This window comes from Zonotrichia leucophrys, chromosome 4 (genome assembly GCF_028769735.1).
Source record: "Zonotrichia leucophrys gambelii isolate GWCS_2022_RI chromosome 4, RI_Zleu_2.0, whole genome shotgun sequence".
NCBI classification, from domain to species: domain Eukaryota; kingdom Metazoa; phylum Chordata; class Aves; order Passeriformes; family Passerellidae; genus Zonotrichia; species Zonotrichia leucophrys.
The window spans coordinates 34965073-34991454 of record NC_088173.1 but is presented as its reverse complement, the minus strand read 5'-3'; the positions used below and the strand labels follow the sequence as shown (position 1 = coordinate 34991454).

At 44.6% G+C, this 26382-nt stretch overlaps 2 protein-coding genes across 3 annotated transcripts in view; both read right to left on the bottom strand.

Moving 5' to 3' along the window:
- Positions 1-26382, bottom strand: part of FAM13A (family with sequence similarity 13 member A) — a 184142-nt gene that overhangs the window by 138417 nt on the left and 19343 nt on the right. Inside the window, exon 1 of one of the 2 annotated variants that reach the window (XM_064711094.1) lies at positions 5801-5882. The exons of the other annotated variant lie outside the window; for it this stretch is intronic. Within the exon in view, the coding sequence (XP_064567164.1) occupies positions 5801-5809 (9 nt within the window). The 5' untranslated portion in view covers positions 5810-5882. Of the gene's footprint in view, positions 1-5800; positions 5883-26382 lie in introns of those variants that run through there. 2 annotated transcript variants of the gene reach the window in all.
- Positions 11403-26382, bottom strand: part of GPRIN3 (GPRIN family member 3) — a 34911-nt gene continuing 19931 nt past the window's right edge. The window contains exon 2 of the mRNA XM_064711107.1: positions 11403-20109. Within this exon, the coding sequence (XP_064567177.1) occupies positions 17636-20017 (2382 nt within the window). The 5' untranslated portion in view covers positions 20018-20109 and the 3' untranslated portion in view covers positions 11403-17635. The remainder of the gene's footprint in view (positions 20110-26382) is intronic.

Here is a 26382-nt window from a genome sequence, read left to right as displayed (position 1 = left end):
GATGATCAAGTAATGTTTGATGATCAAGTAATGCCACTGCAGAGTGGCAGTATAGCTCAGCCATGAAATACTCTTCCCCATATCATCACCGATGACAGCCACTTCCCCTGCTGTAAAAGACAGGAAGCTTTAGAAATCAGAAGAGAGAAACTAGGAGGTACTGAGAAGAGCTGCCAAAGAAATGCCTGACCTTGAAACAAGGATGCCTTCTGCTGATGAGGAGCTCTCTTGCTTCCACATGCACAGTCCTCTAATTGCTTAAACATCCAGACCCTGAGCACTCATCCCCTCAGGGCTTAGCGCTGCTAATTGAGCCCATTGCTCCCTGCATCTCAGCTCGGGTGTAAAAAATAACCGGGGGACAAACCTGGAGCTTTAGCATCTCCCGGTCATGTTGCATTCACAGAGACAGAAGACACACTGATGTAAACTGAGTGTTTGCCCCATTCTTCCACCTGTTTCAAGTGACTGTGCAGGCAATGCCAGCTCTGCCTCCACAACTGGGCTGTTTCTTATCAGTCCAGATGCCTCAGGCTGTTATTAGCTATCATGCTTGCTATTGATCATCATTATCTCTCAGGCACATCTTCAGAGAGAGGCTGGAATTTGCAGATGCTCTCTGCCTCCCAAACCATCTCTGCTTCAACAGATCCATGAAATCTGGAATGTCAAATGCCCATTACCATAGACTCTCACTGCAGTTAACCCCCTGATGACACACGTGGTGAAGGGAATGAGCTGCCCTCAAAGCACTGCTGGAGATGTAACGTGCTCACCCAGAGCCGTGAACTGCTAGCTGAAAAATTAACCCAATACACATTCATGGCAATGGGATGAAAAGGCCATTTGATGGCGATTAGCAACACCCCAAGCCTTCTGTTCAGTGTTATTAGCAACCCCATACATGGTGGCTATGAGGAGTTTCCTGTGCCTTCCTGGTAGAGACCTCATTGCTATACTGGGTTTGCACGGAGAAGTGTGTCGCAGACATCTTTTCACTAAAAAAAACCTTTCTTGGGACTTTATCCCTTCTGAGAAGCTGAGGCCTCAGAAACAAAATGTAAACAATGGTTATCTGCTGCTGTGGAATGCATCTGGTGGATTGTTGATTGGGCCATCCCGAATGTTTACAATTAATGGCCAACCACAGACCAGATAGCTTGGACTCTCTGTCCAGGCCACAGATCTTTGTTATTCATTCTTTTCTATTCTTAGCTTAGCTAGCCTTCTGAGGAAACCTCTCCTTCCATTGCTTTTTAGTATAGTTACAATGTAATTTATATATATATATATCATAAAATAATAAATCAAGCTTTCTGAACACAGAGTCAACATTCTCGTCTCTTCCCTCATCCAAGAACCCTTGTGACCACTGTCACAGAAGTGCACATGTTAACCAGGCACAAAACTGCCACCAGGGCTGTGTGTAGGAGTGCAGCCTTTCCCAAAGCACAGGGGAAGCAACAGGACCCCATGGCAGCAGTGTTTTTGGGCTCTGCATGTGCTGAGGAAGGAAACCCCCAAGAGACTCCAGGAACCAGAGGGAGCTCAGGGGACAGGCTCTGGCTCTGCCAGCTGGGCTTGTAAAAGCATATCCAGATGTGGAAGCAGCTCAGCAAACAAGAAACTCCCCCAGTCACTCCTGGATATAAACACTGTGACAAGCAAATGACTGACTAAATCAAGGGCACTTGAGGAGAGGGTGGCATGAGCAGCTCAGGCAGCTTCTCGTGAGTGACTCTGTGTTCAGGTAACAGCAAGAAGGTCATTCAGGAGGAAAGAGCCCCTTTACACCAGGCACTGTACACCTGGGGTGATTTCCCTACACCTCTCCAAATCTGCAGTTGCAGGAAGACTGTAGCTAAACAGAACAGTGAAGCAAAAAAACTTGGGCTGAAAAACAGTCGATAAATTCAGCTCTGTTAACTCTGAACATGGAATTTCTGACAAAGGCTCGGTTAAATTCAGCCTCAAGATGTAAGAGTATTGCATGCCTAACCTCCCCCAAAATGGACAAAGCTCACTCTATCCACAGGACAGCTGTGAAGATCCAGACCTTAGGTATGTGGGTTTTTCAGATTCAAAGTTAACTCATCAGCAGCTATAAAGGACTGATGGCATTGTTGCAGTCAATAGTACTATGTTCATTAATTCCAACTGATAATCTGGCCCTTAGGGTTTGATTCAGACACAAATCTTTAATCAACTAAATGCCAACATGAGAAGCTGCAGATGCATTTGTAGACAGCTCATTGATTAGAACAGGAAGAAAGAGGTGATTTTTCCACATATGTTTAACAGCTATGCTTTTTTATTGTTTTCAAATCCAACTCAGTCAGACCTAATATGACTCCTCAGAGGAAGCTGCATAAACCAGAGTCCCTGCCCTTTAATGTAAAAGGACAATGCTGTGCAGCTGAGGAGTATGATGTGAATTATTATTCTCAATGCACTGCAGTCTCATTACATTCCAGGGCAGTCGTCCGAGTCGATTGCAATGTCCAGAGCACTGCCAATTGCAGTCCAGGGGCTGGCTGAACTAAAAGCCAAAGAGGATGCTGAAGAATAGGTAAATGCAGGTTCCCTCTGCCTTTCAGAGGGGAATTAAAGCTCTTAATTTTGTTTCCTGGTAAGAATCTCCCTGCAGAGCAATGCTGCTGCGCTCTGGTGCCCAAGATTCTCCTGGAGTGCCCACAGTCCAGGGATTTCTTTAGTCTTATCAACCCTTAAGATGAAAGAGCAGAACTAGAGATAAGACTTGCAGAGGGAATTCTAACTGAAAAGGCAAAGCAGAGGTAGGATTAAGCCAAAGGGAATCCATTCTCTACAGCCCCTACATGTGATCTGAGGCAGAGTACCACATTAACATAACATCACACTGGCCTGGACAGGAGGGAGCTGAGGTTTCTCAGGCAAGGCAAAAATCCCAGGCAGAGCTGGCTGCTGGCCAGCTGCCAGGCTGTGTCCAGCTTGGCTCAAAGGCCAGCATGGAGGCAACAGGACATCTGCTCCAGCAGGCTTCCCCCAACCTTGCCCTCTGTTAAGAAAAGCCATGGCCACCTCCTTTCCTAGTGATGCAGGCAGGAATGTAAGCTGACATTGAGGAGTAACCAAAACATGAACTGCTTGGGGACAGCCGGGGCTGTGCCTCATTCACCCTGCTGCAGAGGACACACTGTGCAGTGTCCCCACACAGCCTCAGAGGTGGAGAGGTGCCACTGGGTGATGCTACTGCAGGTTTGTATGGAAGCTGCTTGGGCAAAGTGAAAGACAAGCATTGATTTACACATTCTTCCAAGGAAGCATCATTATTTAATGCATTTAATCAGCAGAGGTTCCCCATTCATTAATTTTTTCTGGTTAGCAAAGGGATGCCAAGGCTGTCAGCCTCCGCTCACTGCAGATCAGCCTGGAGGCCTTTGCTCCCTGTTGAGCTCTGTGGGAGGTGAGCAAGCTCAGCTTCTGGAAGGAATTATTTTCTGTAAGATTGTGTCCTTTGAAACATGGAAAACCCCAGTGAGAAGAAGGTCTTCTGTAGGTTTAATCACCAGAAAACACTGTTCTAGATACCTGAACAGATTGTTTGCCTAATATATGTCAGAAAAACATGCAAACTAATTTCTGACTGAGCTGGAACTTACTGGTCTTGTGTGAAACACTCCCAGGTGATTGAGTTGAAGAATTGACCATTCCTGGACTCTGCCACTGACACTATTTGATATCTGACAGCCAGCATTGTCTCTTACATTGCACCTTGTCCAGGCCATGAGATGATGAACAGCTGGTGGTTTTAAAAACCCCAAACCTGAGCACTTCCTGCATTGAAGGGAATAGGGTTTTAGTGCTTGGGCTCAGTACAGAAGCTATAAAATGTCCTGCAGTGTGACTGCAGCATTTTCTGGCTCCCCTGCTATCATCCCATCTAAGAGAGTAATGTTCTCTTAAAATAGAGGAGCAAATGCCAGCACCCTCTGCTACAAGGGACGTGGAAGCAAAGACTTTCTCTAAACATGGCAGGTAATTAGAAGATTAGGAACTCTCTCAGACATTAAGAGTAAGACTTGGAAGACCCATGCTGGGGTCATAAATTGTGCATAAATCATGAGCTTACACAGTAGTCCCCAAGATTCCCTGATGTCCAATGGCTTTGGGATAGCCTACAATAAAAGTGCCATCTAAGCAAGTGAGAGTTAAAATTGTCTCCACAATTGGCAGGTTGGCTACTTTGAGGGGAATTCATACAAGGTGACACAGTCCTAAAACTAACCCCTCCATTGCTGGTTCAGCAGGCAGAGACAGCACTGCTCACTGGAATGAGACATGTGAGAAATAAACCTTGGGCCAACACAGTTGCCCTCTTTACTATAAATTGTAGTGCAATGCAAGCAGAGTCCTGCCAAGATCAGCTGTTTCCTCTAGATTTCTGTCAAGCTTTGACAGCTCATTAAAAGTTAGGAGGGGAAAGGGTTTGATTTGCTTCCCTTAGAAGCAAAGCTTAGAGGCTTACCCTTTTGCACAAACAATAAAGAAAAAATGACCTTCACTCTTCCCAGCTGTTCTGTGCTGCACCATAGCTAACAGCAGGGGAGGACCCAGTTCTGTGCACAATTATTGCCAAAAGTCTTTTAGAGCTTTAAAATTGATTATCCAGTCAGATACTAATTTGCACTGCAAGAAAAGATTTAGAGCTACCTGCAGATTTAAGGCATACAGCCACATCGATTATGCTGAAAGCACCATTTCAGGCACTCGTTGCAGCTTGCAGAGCTAAACCTCACATTTTCCCCCACAGACTCCTACAAGGGCAGATCCACTGCAGGCCCTGCATGCCAAAGGGAGATAGAGTTAAATATCCATGTGACAGCATGGCTGGTGCTGCCAGTGCCAGGAACTGTCATGGTGTTTGTGTGCAGTGTGTTAGTGTGACATTAAAATCAATGTGTGCTCTGGATACCTGCAGGCAGTGCTCAGTTCCTGGTAAACAAGGCAGGCAGGGCTAGGATGAGAGACAGAGGATTCAGGAACTCTGCTCTATTTAAAAGAGATCTCATTTAAAATACATTGCCAAGAACATCCAAAATACCAGAGCACCTTTTTGTTCTTCTGTTAGAGCTTTAATGCTAAAAAAAGTGCTGACAATACCTTTTTATACAGGAAAAAACTTTTGTGTCAGATTTCTCTAATACTCTAGGAAGTGACCCAATCAATCTACATCTGCCTTTTCTATTTCTCAAACCTCAGTCACAACATTCTTCTCCCATTAAAACCAATGCAAACAATATACTTACTAGGGGTTTCTTACTTCTTTTTACAGCTGTGTCTGATGGCAAGAAAAAGAGAGTGAAACAGTAAAACTTCTGGGGGAAAGCCTGGCCTTACAGAGTTTTGTGTGCCTCTCTGGTTAAGTCCACACACCTGAGCCACTTTGCAGTCCCTGGGCTGGGCTGGCTGGTGGGGGCACAGACACAACTGCTGCAGCCTTGGCTCACTGTCCTTCTTTTCTTTGGACCTAACTCTATTTGTTCTTACTCTTGGCTTGCAAAGCAAGACCATACATTCAGCCAAGCATCTCAAACCACCTTATTCCTATGCTGGGAATCAAAACCTTTCCCCAAAGATGCACTTTTAAATTACTATGCATTAATAACACCATACATTCCATGGAGCACAATATCCCCACATCTGAGTCCCTCCTCTCAACTCAGACCCTCCATCCTCTCCTCTTGACAAAGTTTCACAGCCCTTTGAACCAACTCAAATAAAGGCATCACACAAGCATGAATTCCATGTTGCACCTTACCTGCAGCATAGACAGTCTTGTCTGGAAGCTTCCCCACCTCTCCTGAGGGGGATCTTTAGCCCACTGTTATACCTAAGTGTCTGCTACAGCTCACTGCATCTTCATCAAATGCTTTTAGGCTCATGGCTCCTATATCTTGCTGCTCACCAAGCTCAAGTAATGAAGAGCACTTGTGCCCCTGCTTTCTCCCCACCTGTCAGAGTTTCTACTGACTCCTGAGCTTAATGCACATCACCAACACACCAGGTCCTTGCAAAAGTGAGGAAAGATGGGAGCCTCCTTTCTCACTGTTCTTGCAAAGTCCAACCTGCCAAGGCCACTGGTTGGAAACCAATCTTACAGGAAAGCTGCTCAGAGGCTTTTCATTGAAATAGATGTTTTTCTTTTAATGAGCTATAATTCATTTTCATGCACATTGCAGCACATTGGAAAACACGTCAATCACTTGATTTTTGAAAGCCAAACAAAACTGTTCTAACAGTGCTGAAATGCCTTTGCAAAAGACAGCTCATCTGCCTGGAAAGGTGTGGAACATCCTAGGAAAAGGAGCATTTAAACCAGCCCATTCCTTTCTCCACAGCCTTTTCTCTTAACTATCCAAGCAAAACTCTGCACTAAAGTTTTCTTTCTAATTACATTTGTTTGTTGTACATGCTGCATTCTCAGGCAAGGACACTGAAACCAAGCCTCTTTTTTCCTCTAGCATCAGGAAATGTAGGAGTTTTTGGGAGTTGGTTGGGTAGATGATCTTTCAAGGAAATAGGTCACAGCACTGAAAGATTAAAATAATTTATTCAAGCAAAACTTGCCAAACAAGTTAAAGAAGTATGAAGACTCTTCTGGGGCTGGTATTGAATGTCTCACAATAATAGAAAAGTGTGTGATCAGAGCAGACTGCCAGGAAAGAGCAGTGTGTACATTGTGCCACTCTAGATGTGCTTGGACGAGTAGAAGAGACAAGTGTGCCCCAGTAGAGGGAGGATTCAATAAAGGTATTTTTCCATTTTCTATTTGAGCCTACACTGGAGACAGAAAGGACCAGCTGTGCTGAAGCTGGACATAACCTCCATATGTGTAGCTATTAAAAAAAGCTGTATCTATACCACATAGCTCTCCTTTTGTCAGGGGTAGGTTCTACAAAAGCTCCAGCTCCTAGTTCAGCAGAAATTAGGACCATTTAGGACTTAAGACCATTTAGGGACTGCCTTCAATTTTGGAAGCTGTCTCTACAGTGCCATCAATTAGCTGGCAGTAGTTATTCTAGCCTGTATTGAACCAGGCTGGAAAGAAAATACACAAATGAAATTACACAGATTTTCTCCCTGAAAGCAAAGGAATGGACATTATGAGATGGTCAGTGCAGCTTTGTGCATTTGGAAAGTGTGCCATCTCAGAGAAATAATCACTAAGAAAAAAAAACAGGACTGCTTTGTGCTCCACCTGTGCTACCAAAAGGGAACAGGCCAGAGAACCTGGCTTTGCCTTTGCAAGGGCAGAGATGAGTGACAGATGGGGAAGAGGCTACTTATTCACATCCAGCCCAGGAAGGAAAAGCCATGTAGTTGCACTTAGTTTAGTGATGTCAGGATATGTTCCCAAAGCACAGGAATATGTCCCCAAAGCACAGGAATATGTCCTCAAAGCACAGGAATGTACATTAGGAAATGCAAGGCAGCTGCCAGTATCACTCATGGCAACATCCAAAAAGTGAGGAGCAAAAGAGAGCAAAACCAACCACTTCACTTTTCAGCTCTCCATCATCAACTGAGCCAAGGTGGAAAGGTGGCTGAGTTTGGGAGGGGAGAGGGAGAGGGCACTGTCAGCTCCCAGGCTAATAAAGCCCAAGGTGAGAATGCAGAGGATAGTGCTTTCAGAGGGCATCAGCTACAGTGAGTGCATTATTCCTCTCTAAAGTGAGTGCAGGAAGGAGGTACAGTGTGTCAGTGCATAAGCTGTACAGTAGGAAAGTAAGGGTGAATACCAGGAAGGCTTTCCCAGCAGGGAAATATGTAAGCATGCAGAACTATGTCAGTGAAGGCAAAGAGATAAACCTGTAATAAAGGATATTTTATGTAATGAACCAAAATTAGAGCATATTTTGCATTTGCCTTATGTGGTTTGTGGGACTCATTACAGGGGGCTTACTCAAACTGCTCTACAGATCTTCGCTTTCTTAGCCAGCATTTCTCCTTTAAATAACTGAAGAAGTCACACCAGCTGCAGGGAGATATTTGGATATGACCTGAGCAAGTGTCAGCCCTATTTATTCTCCATTTTTTCTCTTCTGCAGCCAGAAAAAAAGAGGAAAGCCTTTCCACCAGCCTCTGCCTACAGAGCAGGCACTCAAAGTGTCCAAAACCTAAGGGGAGCCCAGGAGTTGGAGTAGGGTAAGTAATCCAAAGCATGGAAACAGTATCTCCCCAGAGGCTTTTCCCTAGCTTAAGACTTATTAAACCTGAGTCATTTGTCTCATTAACTGGCAGCTCAGTAGCTGTCCTTGAAAAAGCAAGGGACACAAGAAAGGAAGAAACATGAGGAGCTCCCAAACCCCAGGAGGAGCAGCTTCATGGATGGCCTCACCTCTCTCTGCTGGTTCCCCGGCAGACCTGGTCTCTCCTCCTCACGGCCAGGGTGATGCAGTGCCGCAGTTCCTGGCTCAGCCCAGGTGTGGGGGCTTTGCAGAACCCAGCAGACATTCCTGCGCACCAGCCATTCTCCACCAGGCACCGAGGGAAAGGTGGGTGCTCAGTGGTTGTGCTCCAGCTGCCAGGGTGTTTTTCAGCAGCTCATGAGAAAAATGTCCTTAACTGCTCAGCTCACTTATGTCTTTCTGATGTTATGTAAGCAAATTGAGAGAAAAAACACTGCCATGAGCAGGTTTCTAATTAGGAAAAGAAATAAAAAGAATTATGGAATTAAGGCAAAACCTCAGCACGAATGACCCAAATCCTTTCCTTGTGCTGCAATCCACAGCAGGCTATTAGAAAACTTATTTTAAAAAAGAAAGTCTATCACTAAGATGGCAAAGTCAAATTCTTTTGTAGGCTAGCACCTGCTTTCCCAAGCAGCTGATCCCACTCCATTTGTCTATTGTAAGTGTGAAGGATCCTTTAGAAAGAGATGTCTTTGGGACACAAGCATTCCGACAAACATTGCTGAAATATGAGTAGCAATGGGGCATCCCACACAGTCTTAGAATCATCAAGGTTGGAAGACACCTTTAAGATCATCAAATCCAACCACCCACCCAACACTACCATGGTAATTCCTAAACCATCTCCCAGTGCCACATCCAGATGCCTATGGGGCACCTCCAGGGATGGTGGCTCCACCACCTCCCTGGTCAACCCATTCCACTGCCTGACCACCTAACAGTGGAAAGGATTTTTCTGATATCTAATCTGAATCTCCTGTGCCTCAGCTTAAAGCCATTTCCTCTGGTCCTCACACTGCAGAAGAGACCAGTGCCCACCTCACTGCAGCTTCCTTTCATGAAGGGAGTTGTAGAGAAGGATGAAGTGCCCCCTGAACCTCCTTTTCTCTGACAAAAGAACATGAGCTCCCTCAGCTGCTGCTCGTAAGATGAGTTCTCTAGACCTCTCACGAGCCTTCTTGCCTTTGTCTGGACATGCTCCAGCACCTCAATGGACATTTTAAAGCGAGGGGCCCAGAACTTAACACCACGCTAAGGGTGCACACACTCACCAGCACTGAATTCAGGGCAGTGACCACTTCCCTAGTCCTGCTAACATCCATCCAATCACCATCCAATTTGTGAATGAATCACCATTTCCTAATTTGTGCTGCCAACTTTCTCTTGGTGGTCTGCAGATTGTCATTGCTATTGAAAACTGCCTACAATGAGTTACCTACTATCACACTGCGTAGAGGTGTCTCATCAACAGTGGCTTGCTTTGTGAACATTTCAAGCATCCACAGGTCTCCATGACCTGACCTTAACAGGAGGTAAGAGCCCCCTACATTTCTCACCACTGAGGTCTTAGTTCTTTAAATATCCAGTTGTAGATGTAAGTGCCTCAGGTGCAGATTTAAGTGCCTACGTTTTAGAACATTGGCTAGCCAAACTAGTAATTTTATGGTTCTCATAGGAATAATTTGAAATTTGCTGAGGAAATCTTATTTTCCCTCACAATCCTGCCTATTGTGAGTGAAACACCTGTCACAGAGTGATTTTGATGGCATTTGAATCCCTAAGGGCATGGTGGTTTCTCTAGGAGATACCCCAGGATTGTAGTGTGCAACTGTTTGGAAAGCTCACATCTTTAGTAAATCACTTGGTGTTTGAACAAGAAGCCAGACTTATTCTGTGTTTTTGAAGGCACTATCTCCCTGAAACTGCCACGTTACAACAAAGTCTGCATCAGCCAGAAAATGTGCACTGCTCATCATTGGTTTGATAGGATGGTAGCTTATTTTCTGCACCAGTCCTTTTTCTGCTGGGTCAGTCCCCTCAGGGTGAGGGATCTTTAGGCTTTTTTCCTTACTGCAGCAAGGCTACAAGGATGAAGTACAAAAAGGAGATGTCAGCTTTCCTGTCTACTAAGAGACCTTGACAATTGCAGCACAGAGCTGAATGAACCAAGCTGCCACAGGGAAGGACCCCACTCTGGCAGCTTGGGGACTAATGTTAGGCAGGCACTGCCACGCAGAAACCTGAACCATCCGAGAAGGAATCCAGCAAAGCTCATTAATAAAATACCTTCTGCAATTGCCCAAAGGACTGGGCAATTAGTTGAAGCACCCTGACAACTACAAGGCACAAATAAAGAAACACAAACAACTATTTTTGGGAATAGACTCCAGCTTAGGGTGAGAAGACAGAACATCACTGGTAGCAGAGGCACCATGCAATTACATTATCTCAGTCTGTTCTGCTCCTGTCCTCTCATCATAGGAAGGTGTGCACCAAGGTGGGGTCCTCATGCCTTCTAGAAGATAGGTACATGGATATACCATATCTAGGTACATGGATATACCATAGCTAGGTACAGGATATACCATATCTGCAACAGCACTGAGTCAAAACACTGCCATGATCTGTTGTCTTATGATCCTTTGTACTACGAGACAAAACTTCCCCTTTTTTTGGGCTGAAAATAGTTACTGTGATGCTGATGCTCTCAGATTTGTGTGTGGTGTGCAGGCATGCTGGTGTGTGGTGGTGACCATCTGCCACAGCAGTGACACCAGAGGGTTAAAATGCTGCCTTTTCCACCTGGGCTCAGGGGTGGCTGTGCTGGGTGAGTAATGTGTGGTTCTGTGGCACGGGGCTGCTGAAAGGCTGAGTGAATTGGTGCCAAAGGCGGAGCAGCAGCTGGTGCAGAAGAGCCTGTGTCCATGAGCAGCTGTCCAAAGCACTGCACTGACACAGAAGGAAGCAGACAGGTCTCTTCTCCAGCAGGGACAGCACGTGGAAGCTTCCACCACCACACTGAGCTTTGCGAAGAGCCAGATCTCAGGCCTGGGTGCAGAAAGCCCATTGTGGCTGCTCTGACCTACACACATCCATAAATTCTGGCAGAACGTTCACCCTTAAAAGTCCTTTCTTTTCCCATGTCAGCCTACAAACAGAGACCCAGAATAATTAAGACAGTGCTCATTTTATTGTACTCAGCATGGAAACCAGATGTGAAACAGCAAAACATTAAATTCCTAAGGGACTTAGTCAGGTGGGTAACATTGCTTTAGTATCACTTTAAGACTTTTCACATGCAAACTTTTGTTGGTATGTCTCAAATGAATGCCATGGTACACCTGGTAGCCTAAGACTAGCTTTATTTTGTACAGTACATCACATTCAATCAGTGTAACTATAAAATTAATAAAGCCACAATAATATTCGTTGTTGTTAGAAGCCTCCAAGTTGGTTTTCTTCTGATGCTGGCTGACTCATGGCCACAGTTTTTGAAATTAAAAGTTCAGATACACTTCCTACCTTTAATTCTGGGCAGAAACTCCCAGTACTCTCCAGTGTCACTGAGACCTTTATTTCACAATTTAGACTCAGTGATTTTATGTGCCAGAAACACACAAACAGTTCTCTTTCATTTTATGGAAATTCCTCAGGGCAGTGTCTAAACTTGCTTCTGATGGACTTGAAACTATTGATTGTGAACTGAGCTAAGGGAAGTGTCATGAGGATCCTCCAGCAGAAGGGTCGCCTCTTACAGCAGAGCTGCTGAGAAGTATCTGAGAGACTCATATTCTGCAGCAGACAACTGCTGGAGACTTTGCAGGCAGATTTGTCATTTATTTCTACTCCAAGGAGTGTCAGTCTTAGCAGAAGGCTAACAAAAACCTAAGGTCTCATATTTCAAATGGAGATTAGTTGATGTGATTCTGTTCCTAAGGAGATCAGATGCTTCCTATCACCCACAGTCTGATTTTTAGACACCCAAGAAGGAGAAGGATTTAAACTTGCCTCAAAGTTGTGGAAAATGCTAAGCCTCCAGCATTCAATCAGAAGGGCAAAGGGAAAAAAATCGTATTAGAGCATGAGTGATGCATGAGACCTGCACACATGTACTTGCCTTTTAAGCAGGGACACACACATAAGCTTACCTACATCAGAAGTTTTACTAGAGGAAAAAGATATTTCCTCTCTGTGTGATTTGGCTCAGTAATAATGTCACTTTTCTTTAGAGAAGCCTGAGTGATGAAAAGTAGGTTTCACTTTGCAAAATCTTCTTTGCTGGGATTTGATGCAAAATCCACACTATAAACTCTAGGAAGGAAGAGCTACTCAGAAAAACACAAAGCAGAAAAAACAATATATCTCAGCATTAAAAAAAAAAAGAAAATCAGTTTGGCTCAATTCAGCTGTAACACTTTAGTCTTTCGTTTAAACACCCACAGTCACTCAGGGGGGAGGCCCCCAAAGAATACTGAAGCCAGTTCAAGTTACAGGACCCGACCTTCAGGTCACACCACAGCATCCAATGGCACCAGAGATGTTTCGTAGTGTGCAATATTTGGGTAAGGATCTACCTTCATGTCTTTGGGACACCTGAAAATACTGACCACTCATACAGGCATCACAGAGACACCAAAAAGTAAACCAGCAGAGACTGGATTCTGAAACAGGGAGTTGGGGAAAAGGAGAGGAGTTTCCCTTAGACCACAGCCCTTAATTTTCTAAGCCCAGAGTCTGACAATCAGTTGTCTGTCATTCAGAGCAGCCATTCCCACAAGCTGTGTGCAAAAGTTACTCTGTTGTGGCAGCATTTTGTGTTAATTTTTACAAGGTGTGGAAAGATAGACACAGAACAAGATAATGGAGCTAATAGCAAAATTTGTACTTTCATACAAACCTTGCATATACTGAGCTAACTAATGAAACACTGGTATGGTACATTCCATGAAGTTTCCAAACTGAAAACCAGTGGCAGCCAATTTGAATTCCTCATCAACACTGACTGTCATTTGGATTTCCACTTCTAACTTTGACACTTCAACACAGTAATGAAACTTAAGAGAAAAGCTAGTGCTATCTTTGGAGCATGTATTCCATTTTTTGAATCCTTTCAATATACTTCTTCAAACAGAGCATTTTACAAGCTCTTATGTTTTAGTGGCAGTAACAAACAGGTTGACTGCTTAGAGGTTTTGTTGAATCCTATTTGGATATATCTATAAATACTAGCAAAATATACAGCCTTTGGAAATACTCATTTTCCTAAAAGACATGGGATGCCAACAAATAGAAAAATACATGACGTCAGAAAACAAGTGGGAAAAACAGATATAAGCATGGGAATTCATTCTGAAGCACCTACACCAACTTTATTTTACTTCTGTTTTAGTCCTTCCCCCACCATGTTTTGCAGCAGTTTCTTCTTTTGTATTCAAAGGAATGTTTTCTTTTCCTGAAATGGAGAAGACAGATATTGCCCTACTGGTCCCTTCAGCTCTTTCCCCACTCTTTTCCAAACCAAGTCAGCAGAAATGAGGCAGAACCTCAGCACTCGTGCCCAAACAACACAAAGCTGGCAGATCCCAACCAAGTGCACACTGATGGATATCACAGCCTCACATGAAATCCAGGACTATACTGCAAATTGCCTGCAATGAGATGTTCCTTCAGCTCAGGTATTGCATTGGCAACACTGAAATGTGCTTATTCTCATCTTTGGATCTAGGGGGCATCTAGTGGAAAGCCCCCTGAGTGAAACTAGAAGTAAGTCTTCCATTCTTATTCACTGCTTTTATTAATGGTTCTTGCTACATTGGCCTTTCTAGAAGATGCAACTGACAGGGAAGGGTTTCCTGAAAAAGAGCTTGTTTCCCTAAATCTCTCATCTTGGAACAAAAAAATTTAAAAATTTAAGAGTTATTTCAACTGGCTAGGTTGTAATACAGGTTTGGGGTTTTTTAAAAATATATATTTGCTCTTGGGAATGACAAAGGATTTTCTGTTCTGAATGTTCTCTTTATTTGCCCAAATGGATTTCCTTGGTTGTTGCCCATGCAACTAATGCAACGTGATTCTGAGTCACTGGGCAGAGAAAAAGAATGGGGTGGTGGCACATGGATCATCTCCACCCACTCTCTGCCATATCACTACTCCAAGTGCATTTTCATTTTGAGACTGACATGACATCAAGAACAGCCTTTCTTGGTTGCTATAAGCACTCTCAAAAGCATATTTGCTGATTGCTACCCCCAACGTGGTTGTTCTGTTGTTGGTGAAAGATGTGTCATCAGTGAGGATTCACATTGTCACCTGGACATTGTATGCAGGAGAAAACACTAATCACCAGTGTCAAACTAGCAGGTTGCCTACAGTCTGCCCTAGCAAGGCACAGTCAAAACCTAAAATATTTTCCATGAGATGTGCTGGTGATTATCGACTCATTTTCACGTGTTGGCTTTTGGCACTTTATTGCTTGGCTTCCAACACACGTCTGCAGGACTTCTGCAGCCACCAAACAGTGCCATGGACAATTTGCATCTTTGCACTCATATTTGCCCAGAAGACAGGCTGAGCACTCCATTTTATTTCAGTTGTGCCCATGCAGTTGTTCTGGTGCATCCACTCAGGAACTTTGGCGCTTTGTAGTACAAATGCACTGGTGAAATTTTCCTACAAGAAAGGTCATTTGGTGTAGGGCAGGGAGGGTGGATCAACTACTGGAGACTCATAGCTGAAAGAAGCTGCAAGGAACCAGGGGAGATCTCTCATTCCTTGCAAGGAAGCAGTAAGTCCAGTGCTGCCCCAGCATCCTGCTCATTCATTGCCAAGCCTAGTTTGGTCTCAATAAAGCAACTCATACCCATATCCTAGAAATATTTTGCAGAACTGGTACTAAAGCATAAAATTCATGGAAATCAGTGAATGAATGATAGCTGTTTATTCTCCTCTGGAAGAAAAAAAATAGGACAATCCATTTGCATATTCAGACTGAGCACATTTGTTAAAAGGACAGTTCAGAATAAGCTGGCTCACAGCTACAGCAGGGGGAACGCAGAGGGGGACGAGCTGAGCCAAGGGACGCGGCTTCACAGGAAGACAGGCTGGGCAGCAGCTAGCAGGGAAGGGGCAGAAGGGGGCAAAAGGAGCAGCACAGAGCCTTGGACCTGGACAGGACACAGCAAGAACGGCAGGCAACTCAGGGAACCTTGTCAGGGCTGACACAGACACCATGTGGGAAGGGACACTGAACTTGTCGACTAACCTGACCTAATGACACTGTCAATATTAATCCCACACAGAAGTTCACATGAAACTCACATCTCAGACACTGCTAGAAAGGGGTGGAAACAGCAGTACTAACAGAAAAAAGGGTGGAGACTTTCCTTCTGATAGGCAGAGGTGGGAAGACGCTCTCTAATGTGGTGTTTCAGAATTAAAAACTCAGCACCACAAGTAGGGAACGACTTGAAATAACATACAGAAATAGAACAAGGACGTGACATAAAGCCCCTTGGTATATATCTGAGGAAAACTAGGAGTCAATCCAGTACTATGCTTAGGGACAACACTTTTCATTGCATTGGGTTAGAATGTTGTATCTTATAGTATTTTACTTTTCTGCTGGGGAAAAATTGCCCCCAGGCAGCAGCTATGAGGGTTTGGCAGTTGATATACTCAAGAAGTCTGGCCTCCTAAATAACTGGGGACCACTTCAGGTTCACTTCACAAAAAAAAAAAGATACTAATACTCATTTACATGTTGTAAACCTGTAAGATTTAGAGTAAATTGTAAGAGTAAGATCTACAGAGTAAGTCAGGTGTGTGGTACTAGAGACAGAAATAAATTATCATCATGATTCATGAAAAATCTTTAATGGACTAAAAGTATCTCCTATTTAACTCTAGTACTCTGCAGGATTACAATATCCAAATCATCAGTGCTTTGCAGGATTGATAACTACATTTTCTACAAACTGCAGGAGTTCCCCAGCCTCCCATAAAGAACTCTAGTGGACAAAATACAAAGCTACTGGGAAACTCATTTCCCAAGTAGAAAAATATTATTGAGAAATGAGACCAACATATATTTGACACATTATTGTATATCATACTTCTGGAGAAACAGTCACTAAGCTACCTTTTATTAGCAGTTTCTATAACTAAGTTCAGAAATACAGCAAAGATTGTCTCAAGATTTCAGTACTGCTGCAAATTTTTCAAGTTAACAGTATAATGGTTCATAATATAGAGTGTTAGGTAAAACAAAATAACACATAGGCTAAATAAATGGTATTTGGGTTATGAAAGGCAGCAAGAAAAGCACCAAAATATTGAAAAAAACAGTAGAGTTGGCTAAGGACTTAAAAGGGAAAAAAAATTCATCAGTGTAACACACTAGACATAGAGGCTCATGGACCCCAATGCACAGGAAAGCCTGCTGCTATGGGAAAACATTACTGTGCATTTCTGGAGAGAGAAGAAAGATCCACATCACTTTAAAGAGTGCCTTGGAACAGAGGTGCTCAGCGCCACAGGAGGCTGGGAGCAGGGGCTGCCCACCCCACCTGAGGAGGCAGAACAGCTCCCTGCCTTTTAAAGACCTGGCAGGAGTACCAGAGAAAGGGTGGGCACCATCCTGCTGGGCGCAGGTCCATCTGCGATGCGCTCTCCAGTGCCTCAATGGCTCACACCGCAAGAGTGGCCACTGCAGGGGACAAAAAGCATCTCTCTCACCTCCCCTTCTGGCCATCAACATCCCACAGACTTAGCTTCTCCCAAAGAGAGAATCCTTCAGTCTTGATCCTCATTCTTTGCCTGGTTCTGCATTTCAACAGGAGGGGAAGACCAGGCTCCCTGGGGCTTACTGAGACTGGTGGCCCACAGTATCAGCAAAGTGAGGCTGCTCAGTGATCAGTGTCCATAGCCTGTTCATGGACTGCCTCAGCACAGGTAACTTACAGACCACGAAAGTTGTCTTCTGTTAGGCCTTTACAGCTGTTGAACCTTAATTCCACCTCCCTCAGCTTCCCTCAATCCACCCCTTTGAGTAAGACCTCATAATGCACACAAATAAATTCCCATAATTCTGACAATCCCTCTGCTTTCTGCTTTATCAGAAGGTGCTGCTCTCCCTGCAGCAAGGTGGCAATTGAAATTTGTGCTTTTGCTAAGTGCCTAACTTTTCATCTGACAGCAGTCAAGGTTGGGGCATAACGTGGAAATACACCAGCTGTGACAATAATAATAATAATGGCAGGATGGAGCATGTGGCTAGTCAGAAAACAAAGGGAAAATATTTTCCACTGCTGCATCACAACCCCAATTACACAACCAAACAGCAGGACTTGAGGGCAGGGATTCTCTCCACCACCACAGGTATTTAGGCACCCCTGCAAACCATGTCAGTCTAACACAGAGGAAGGAGCAGGTCGGACGCAGCAATTAGGACGCCTAAAATTCTGCAGCATGGACTGGAACACGTTGTGCTGCCTCCCTTTTAGTTTTTTATTTGAGGATGTATCTGAGGAAATGGATTTCCGGGTCTGACTGTTCTGGGCCCGGATCAGTTTCTCGTGTTCCCGTATTTGTCTCTGTAAGTGGTTCTGGATGGCAATTCCCAGGGATTCTGGATCGAGGGAAGCACCATAAACCTCCCACGTCATTCCTTGCTCATCCCAAACAACATCCCTGATGTGTTTGGACTGCTTCACCTGTACTTTGGCCTCCATGGCTGGGGTGGAATGCTTTTTGCTCTCCCCCAGGTTTGGCACAGCCTGAGAGGAAGCAGCAGGAATCACTGCAGTGTGGAGATCGTGTCCGGACTGCCTGGCCCGGAGGCCCTGCTGCTGGGGAGCTGCCGGTGCTGCCACAGGAGGGGCAAGACTTGCAGGACTCACACTCAGCTCAGGTGTCAGTCCTGCCTGCAGGTTCTGGCCACCAGCCACCTGAGACTGGCCACTGTCTCCATGGCCTCTGCTCTCCTTCTCATCCTGTGGGCACACCTTGGCACGGACAGCGGCAGGCTGGCTGCCAACACTCAGCCCTCCTTTAGGATCAAGCACCACCAGGTTTTCTTCATTTGGTTTTACCACAGATTGATTAGGACTGGCCTGCCCTTGACTCCCACCCTTGCTTTGCACAGGCTTTTGCTCAGAGCTGCCCAGGACCTCCTTCTGCTTGGCTTCACTGTCCTTGCCAGAGAGTAAAGGTGACCGGCTGCTTCCTGCATGAGGGATGACATCTTGCACGTTGTTCTGGGTTCCTGGGACAGCATCAGTGCAAGTGGCGCTTGGCTCACCAGCACCACTCCCAGACTGTGATGGAGTTTGATTACTGGAGTCAACTCCAAGCTGCTCAGCTGGGATGGGCTTTGGTGGGACTGGAGCATCCTTTGGCAGCTGAGCAGCATTCTCGACATCACGAGCTGCACTGCTCATTTCAGCATTACCCACAGATGTTCCTTGAGAGGTAACAGCTGCAGGGGAGCAGGAGAGAACAGGTTTCATGTTATCTGCTGATACTGGAGATGCCACATCAGGTGGGATCCCAGGCTGGGTTTGGGCTGAAGCAGCCACAGCCACAACAGTCGATTCTGATGTGATACCAGGAGAACATGGAGACTTTTGTTGTGAGGATAAACTGTCAGTAAGTGCAGCCTGGCTCAGCCCCGTACCTCCTTGGTAAATTATGTGTAGTTCTTCCTTCTCCTCTGGAGGAGGATTCCCTTTTAAGAAGGCAGCAAAGATGCTGGGACTGGTGGAAGCTGATTTGCTCTCCACAGTAGCCACGGCCTGAACCTCAGCATCCCGCCATGTCCTGCTCACAGCTTCCTGGGCTGAGCTGCTGGGTGAGCAAGGGCTGCTGTCTGGCTGAGCTGTCATTGTACCTGTTTCTCTGAATTTGGAGAGCTGGGTGAGGCTTGGACTCCCAGGCGTGGGGGCCAGGTTGTGTACAGGATGGGGACTCCCCTGGCCAGACTGGGCTGGTGCCTCGCTGCTCTGCACTGCTTCAGTTTTATCTGGGGGATGCGACTGCAGCATATCTGCAGTCCCACCTTTTGCCTCCAGACTGGTCTGAGAGTCCTTCCCCAGGTCAGCTTCGGTTTGCCCTGCTGCCAGGACTGACTGACACACAGCAGAACCATTTTCCTCTGCCTCCCTGTCTTTTTCCCCTCTTTGCAGAAGGTTGGCCTGAGAAGTATGACAGAATTGATTAACCCCAACAGGATCACCCGGGGAAGAATAATTTAACACTTCAAGCGCTGGCTGATCATCAGTTCCTTGAGGTTTCAAGGCAGAGTCATCAATCTGTGTCAGGGAGCTCGTTTTGGCCTGGCTGCCTTGCACAAACTGCCGGGAGCTCTGGGGGGCTGGCATCATCTCTGGCCCCTGCCCCGCCGAGAGGGCTCCTGTGGCACCAAGGGCTGGCACTGCCGGTGCCGGGATGCCCGCTGGCTGGGAACAACCAGCAGGCCTTACATCTGCAGGGTGCCTCTCTGCAGTTGTGCTGGCCAGCCCGGGAGAAAGGGCTTCCTGCTGGCTGTCATTATCTGTGTGGCACTGCTCACACCTCTGCGTGCTGGCAGCACCCGTGCAGGTCAGGTCGAAGATGCAAACCCCAGCTGAGCCGGACGGCGTGCACGGGAAACCATTGCTGGCCCTCTCGGCACTGGGGGCCTGGGGCTGGGGCTTGGCAGGCTGCAGGTCCCCCAGGTGCTCCTCCTCTGCAGAAGTTGAGACCAGGGAATGCTTGGCAGATCTCAGAGGGTCTGGTACAGTCCCCATGGACTGTCTTCAAGATGCTGTTTGTCCTCAGCTTCCCCTTGGAGTTTTTTCACTGGGCAGGCTGTCGACGACAGGCTTCCTGTGAAGCTAATCTGTTAATGAAACAAACACAGTGTTAGCAGCAGTCAGATTCAAGAAAAAGTATCCAGAACTAATTGATTTTACAGTGTCAGGAGAAATACTTGCAGGCAGCAGGGGAAGTGAAGCACCCAATTCTGCCTGAAAGTCACAAAAAAGACACAGATTTCAAGGACTTCCCAATTCTCAGGTCAGGATGGAGAAAATAATACTAGGGACAAAGCAACAACAGTTCTGTGCTGTTGATACATTAATGAAAACACTGACATGCCAAGAGGAAGGAAAAAAAAGAAATATGAAATGAAAGAAGAGGTACAAACTTTGCATGGAAGTTTGAGTCACAAAATAAAATCCCAGTGATAATATTCTCTAGCAAGCCACCTGTGGAAGGAAATGCTGGTGTGAAGAACATATCCCTAGGTTTGAGCAGATTCCACATCTTCAGTGAGCACCAGTTCTCCCTTCTTCTCAAGGATAGCCTTTCTAGCTCCACTACCTACAAGGACAGGGTCACAGGGGGCAAGAGATCAATTCAGACTAATGTGGATGAACCGAAACCTCACTGGTTAAAGGAATACAGAGGGATCACAACCTGCTGGGTGATGCAGATAGAAACCAAGAGGAGGTACTGCCCACTGCTGTGGTGTTGTGAGGGCCCCAGGACGAGGTGAGATATGAGAATTTGACTCCATGTTCCCAGAAGGCTGATTTATTATTTTATGATATATTATATAAAAAGAAATTATATACTAAAACTATACTGAAGAAAAAGAAGGGATATATCAGAAAGCTAGAAAGGAGTGAATAATAAAAACCCATGACTGATCAGAGTCCTGACACAGCTGGACTGGGATTGGTCATTAATTAAAGACAATTCACATGTTGGGTAAACAATTCTGCAAATCACATTCCAAAGCAGAAAAACAGGGAGAAGCTGAAGCTTCCCAGCTTCCCAGGAGAAGAAATCCTGGCAAAGGGATTTTTCAGAAAATATCATGGTGACACTGCACCCCAGGGCTGTGCACATTCTCACTTCTGACACATTGAGAGCCTTTGAAATAATTACAAGGAAGCCAGCTTGATTAACAAATGGGGGTACAGATGACCTAGAAATCAACTTACAGGTAAGTGGCATGAAATTGAAAGGGGAACACTGCAGCACTGCAGAACAGGAGGGGTTCATGCCATACCCAGGGAAATGTGGGGGAGGGATTTTAAGCAGGTAGAACAGAGTAATCCAGCTTGGAATCATGCCAGGACTGCAGAGAAACCATCCCTTCAGACTGGAGGTAATCTCCAAATGTGTTTGCTGGCTTTCCAAAGGGCTTAGCCTGGACACTGCTAGAGATCAAAGATGGGATCCATACCAGTAGAGTGATGGTGGCCAGGGATAAAATCCCACCCCACTCTTCTTTTAAGCTTCAGGCTATCGAAGCTTGTTTAAAAAGCTTTCACTGGCTTATGCTGCCAGTAAAACAGGTATGAGACCTGGGAGACACTCAAGTTTTGTTAACCTGATGACAAGAACATTGCTGTACCTGTTTGTGTGCCCCTGTCTCTGCAAGCACACAGCAGGATCTCCCTTGCTACATCACTAGGAAGATGATGCTGGAAGCAGTGGAGCTGTCACTCAGCTCTTCCAGACCGTCCCTACCCACTAGCAAAACCAACAAAATTTCTCTCCAGAAAAATCTCTATTTTCCTTTTCTCAGCCTGGATGGCAGTGGTGTGAATTCCTTAGTTTCTCTAAAATCAATCCCAAATTTCAGCACCTTGGGATACTTTAAAAGAGCAACAGGAGAAAAATGCTCAATGAAGGAAAATTTTAGAAAATACAGCCAGTCAATTTTTTTTCTAAGAAAAGGAAAGTGCTGCAACTTATTACTTATTCATTAAGTTTTCTGTCTTCCAGGTATTAAAAATTTATTACTTTTATATTGCCTCTTTGGGCTCTGTCCAACCAGAGATAAAGGCTCCTGGGCTAAGCCAGCCCTGAGAAACTGTAATCCTGCCCCTGAAGGATCCCAAGTTCCTTAGCTGCACTCTGTGACAGCAGCCCAGCATCACCCCATGACAGCTTTCCAGGAGGGCTAAGGATGGCCAAGTTTTTTGGGAAGTACTGAATATGTAAACCAGGCTGCAAACCAATGGAAGGTTGTGGCTGCCCACATGTCTTGCCTTCATTTTGTTCTCACTTTAGGGACAGCCAAGGTACTCCTGAAGGAAGGACAGACATTCCATGTTCACCCTGTGGTGCTATAAACATCTAAGGGCTCCGAGGAGAGGAACAGATGGCTTTGGGCATCCACTGGACTAAATTCTGTTACTCTCTTCTTTCCTCTTCCAAATATCTCTGCAAATCAAACCAGTTCATACAGCTTGGAAGGTCAGATATATTTTCCCCTTATTTTTTAGATCCAGAGTTTATTTAAGAAAAATTAAGCAAATAATGGAACCAAATCAATCCTCATTTTTTGGTAAGATGTACTACTCAGCAAACACAGTCAGAATAAATAAAGATTTCAGAGAAAATCTGTTTGATTCTTCACTATATAAGACCTGGGCAAAGCAATCTACATACAGGAGCATTATCTTTTAACTCATACCCACTCAACAGGGTGGTCATTCCTAATTTTTCAATGAAATGAATTAGTTCTGGCCTGAACTCTGCATTAATTCTCCATATCTGTTTAGTGGCTCTTTCCTAGAATCACCTGAAACACACAGTTGAATGTCTGCCTCATATGGTAATTAAAAGAGATTTTGCTACCAGTCCTTGACATACAACATCAACAGAAGAAATTCCCCCCAGAAAACCTACCTGGATCTATTCTCTGATGTGGGACAACTGAGCACTGTCCAGACATTTTGGCAGACCCTTGCATATGGGTTGGATGGTGGATCATTCTTCTGCCTGGAATGACTCTGCATATGAGTTCATTAATGAGCATAAAGTTTCTATAAAGACTTTTTGCCAAAGTCACTGGGATTATTTTCTAGACTGTCACTAAACCATCCTAATGACAGGAGCCAAAGGCACTGAAGTAGCCTAAATTAGCATGGTAACTTAAGAAAATATTCTAACTTAAGAATTAATAAAAATCAGAGAAAAGCAAAGTCTTATGAAAGAGAGCAACAAGGAAGCCCTACAGATTACAGAATTGGAAAGGCATTTGTATTAATGGAATCTCATTTACGATTATTGTATCATTTTTATTATTTGAGTCCTGTTATACAGGAATGAAGGACAATGTTGGGACCTGTGGGCAACACTACTCAACTGCCAAGACAGTGAGGATTCAAACAAACAAACAACATTGCCTGCAAGCAAATACTTAGGAAAAACAGAAGTACAAAACTCAGTAGAAGGCCAAAAAAACATGTCAAAACAAATCAAGATTGCTGATGAATTTTTCAAGTCTTGTATGCCAGACATGGAACAATCATCCAAAATTTTCTTTTAATAGGAGGTGAAATTAGTATCTCTACAAAGGTCAAAATCACTTTTTAGTAATAAGAACACATTTGCTACACCAACAGAGTTCTCATCCTTATTCTTGCAGATCAAATTAGCCTGCCTGACTGTGTCATTCTCATCTCAACAAGGAATTGTTCTGGAGCTTTAGCAACAAGAGGTTTCTAACTTTGGCAGAGTCTATGTTTGGCTTAAATGGTCTGGGAGGGTCCCTGTGCAGCCAGCAGACCTTCACAGACTCTTGTAACTGAGTAGGTCTTTTTCATGTGCTGTTAGAAAGTCCAAAATCCCTCAAATCCCAAGAAGTTTCCAGGTAACTTAATGCTGACAATGTAAAGAACACTTATCTATTTCAGTAATAAACAACCCCCAATAAAACAACACTGCAAATGTTAACAGTATAATGGTTCATAATATGGAGTGTTAGGTAAAACAAAGTAACACACAGGCTAAATAAGGGTATTTGGGTTATGAAAGGCAGCAAGAAAAGAACCACAAGACTCAAAAAAAAGGTAGGATTTTTTTTTCCTCCTGCTTCTTAGGAGAAGCTCAACAAAACCAGAAAGTCTTCATGTTTCATAATAAAAATCAATAAATTTTCAGGAAATTCCTACATAAGATTCTGCCTTTCACTCCCTCTGGAAGAAATCTGAAAATCTGCAAAAGCACAAATAAGACTTCCAGCATCTCCACCCACCCACAACCATAAAAAAACAACTAAAAAGCAGCTCCCAAAGAAATCAAGCATCTCATCCCCAATTCTGGATTCTCATCACCTTTCCACTCCTTGAGTCCTGTACACATTGAGCCCTTTCTTCAACCTTGTTTCTGCAAATGGAAGAGCTGAACACTTGTTCTTAATAGCTCTAATCTTACAAGATCTCTCAGATCATCACAAAAAAATCATTATATAGCCACATCGGTTAAGAACAGAGATAAACATCTGCTGAAGGGGGAATTCAGTCTCTGTTCTCATTTTCTGATCTGAGGAAAAAGACAATGGCTCACTTAAACTCATATCAGACCACTAAATATAAAGGAAATAAAACACATTTCTTTAAAATTTAAACACACAAACATCCTTCTAATTCTGCAGCCAGTGGGGTTTTTTACCCTCTTTTCAATGTCAAAGGGTGTTTGTTATCCTGGGTTTCATGAAAAATTTGCTTTATGGGCCATTTTCTCCTAATTATTTGTGGGATCAAAAAGACTGGCACTACAAATGAAAGACAGCACAAAACAAGGACACATTCATTAAAATCCCTAAGAGGTTGCCTGAAGAGGTAAGATACAAGGTGCAGAGCTTCCATCTTTTGGTGTGTTTTGGGATGCTGACAGGAGACAAATTATTCACTGCGATGACAGGGAGGGAAGAGGTGGTGGGGGATGCCCATAGACACCTTGCACACCTGTGATTCCCACCAGAGACAGAGCTGGCATTTCAAGCAGAGGGTGCTCCAAGTCCCAGTTCCCCTTCTACACCCCAGGAATGCAGATGTTACTGCAGGTCAGAGCTGCAGCCAAAGCAGGAACCTGTGCCAGAGACAGGCAGAGAGCTGGACAGCAGCAGCAACACGTTCAGCACACAGGGCTGCAGCACCCTCTGTGCACACATTAAGCAAAGTTGTGGAAACCCAGAGCACCGGGAATATTTCTTTGTCTGCTCTGGGGTGTCCTGACCCCCAGGGAGCACTGACTTTGACCCTCATTCATGGAGAAAGGTTCCTAGACTTCAAGGTAGACTAGAATCCACAAAAGTGTGAAATAGATTATAGAGAGTAGTGTAGGTGTATCACTTGGTGAGAAATTCATGTTTTGGGATTTTTAGTGTGTTGTGGATGGAAGCAAGATGGAGGGCACAGAGTTTCTTCTTCATACTTCTTCCTGGTTTGGGTGGCATTTTGTAATTGGGCAGAAAAGTCTGCATTAGGGGCTCCTCGGGATCAGTTATTGGGTTACAAAGTGAAAATAATCCAGGTGTCAGTTCTTAATTGGATCGATTAGTGTTAAAAGACCTTGTAACAAGAGGTTGTTGGCCATTTTGTGCCTTCTAATTAAAAGCTGCCGAACTCACAGTAGTGAGACTGTTTTACTGATAGGAAATAATAAACACCTGAGTCCAGACACAAGCTACTGTCTCAAGTGCCTTCAATCCAGACCCAGAAAAACCAACGACTGGTACCCCACACAAAGTGGGTGATTGCATGTACACCACAACACCAAATCAGCTGGAACTACCAACTGAGCCATATGGACAGTCCTGAGGAGAAACCAGATCCAGCCAGGACTCCTCACCAGACCTCAGAGCCCTTCCTCCTGGATGCTGACACACAACCAGTGATGTCTATCAGGTTTGCTCAGAAAGGTGTCATGACACAATGAACAATGGAAATGGAAGAGGCACAAATGGGAAGTCCAAACACAAAACAGAGGCTCAGTGCTTGTCCTTGTTTTGTAATGTTAGTAAACTGAGGAAAATCATGTGAAAATCAAGGGCAAGATGCACTACCATTTTCAGCCAAAAAGAGATGGTTGCCAACCAGCCTGACACCTACTGAAGATTTATCTAGCATATTTGTACACACTGAAGAAATGCATTTTTCTGGTTGTTGACTCCTCCCATCTTGCATCTCTCTGCCAGGTATAGATGTTAACTCTGCAGAGTGCAGAGCATGGGAACTCCACTTTGGAAGGGCAAAAGCTCAGGTTAACCTGCTGCCCACAACCCACAGATGAGAAAATGTGTAAAGCCAGTCCTACAAATAGTACAGCAGCCTTTGGGACTAATACAAAGCAAAGCAAACTGCTTTGC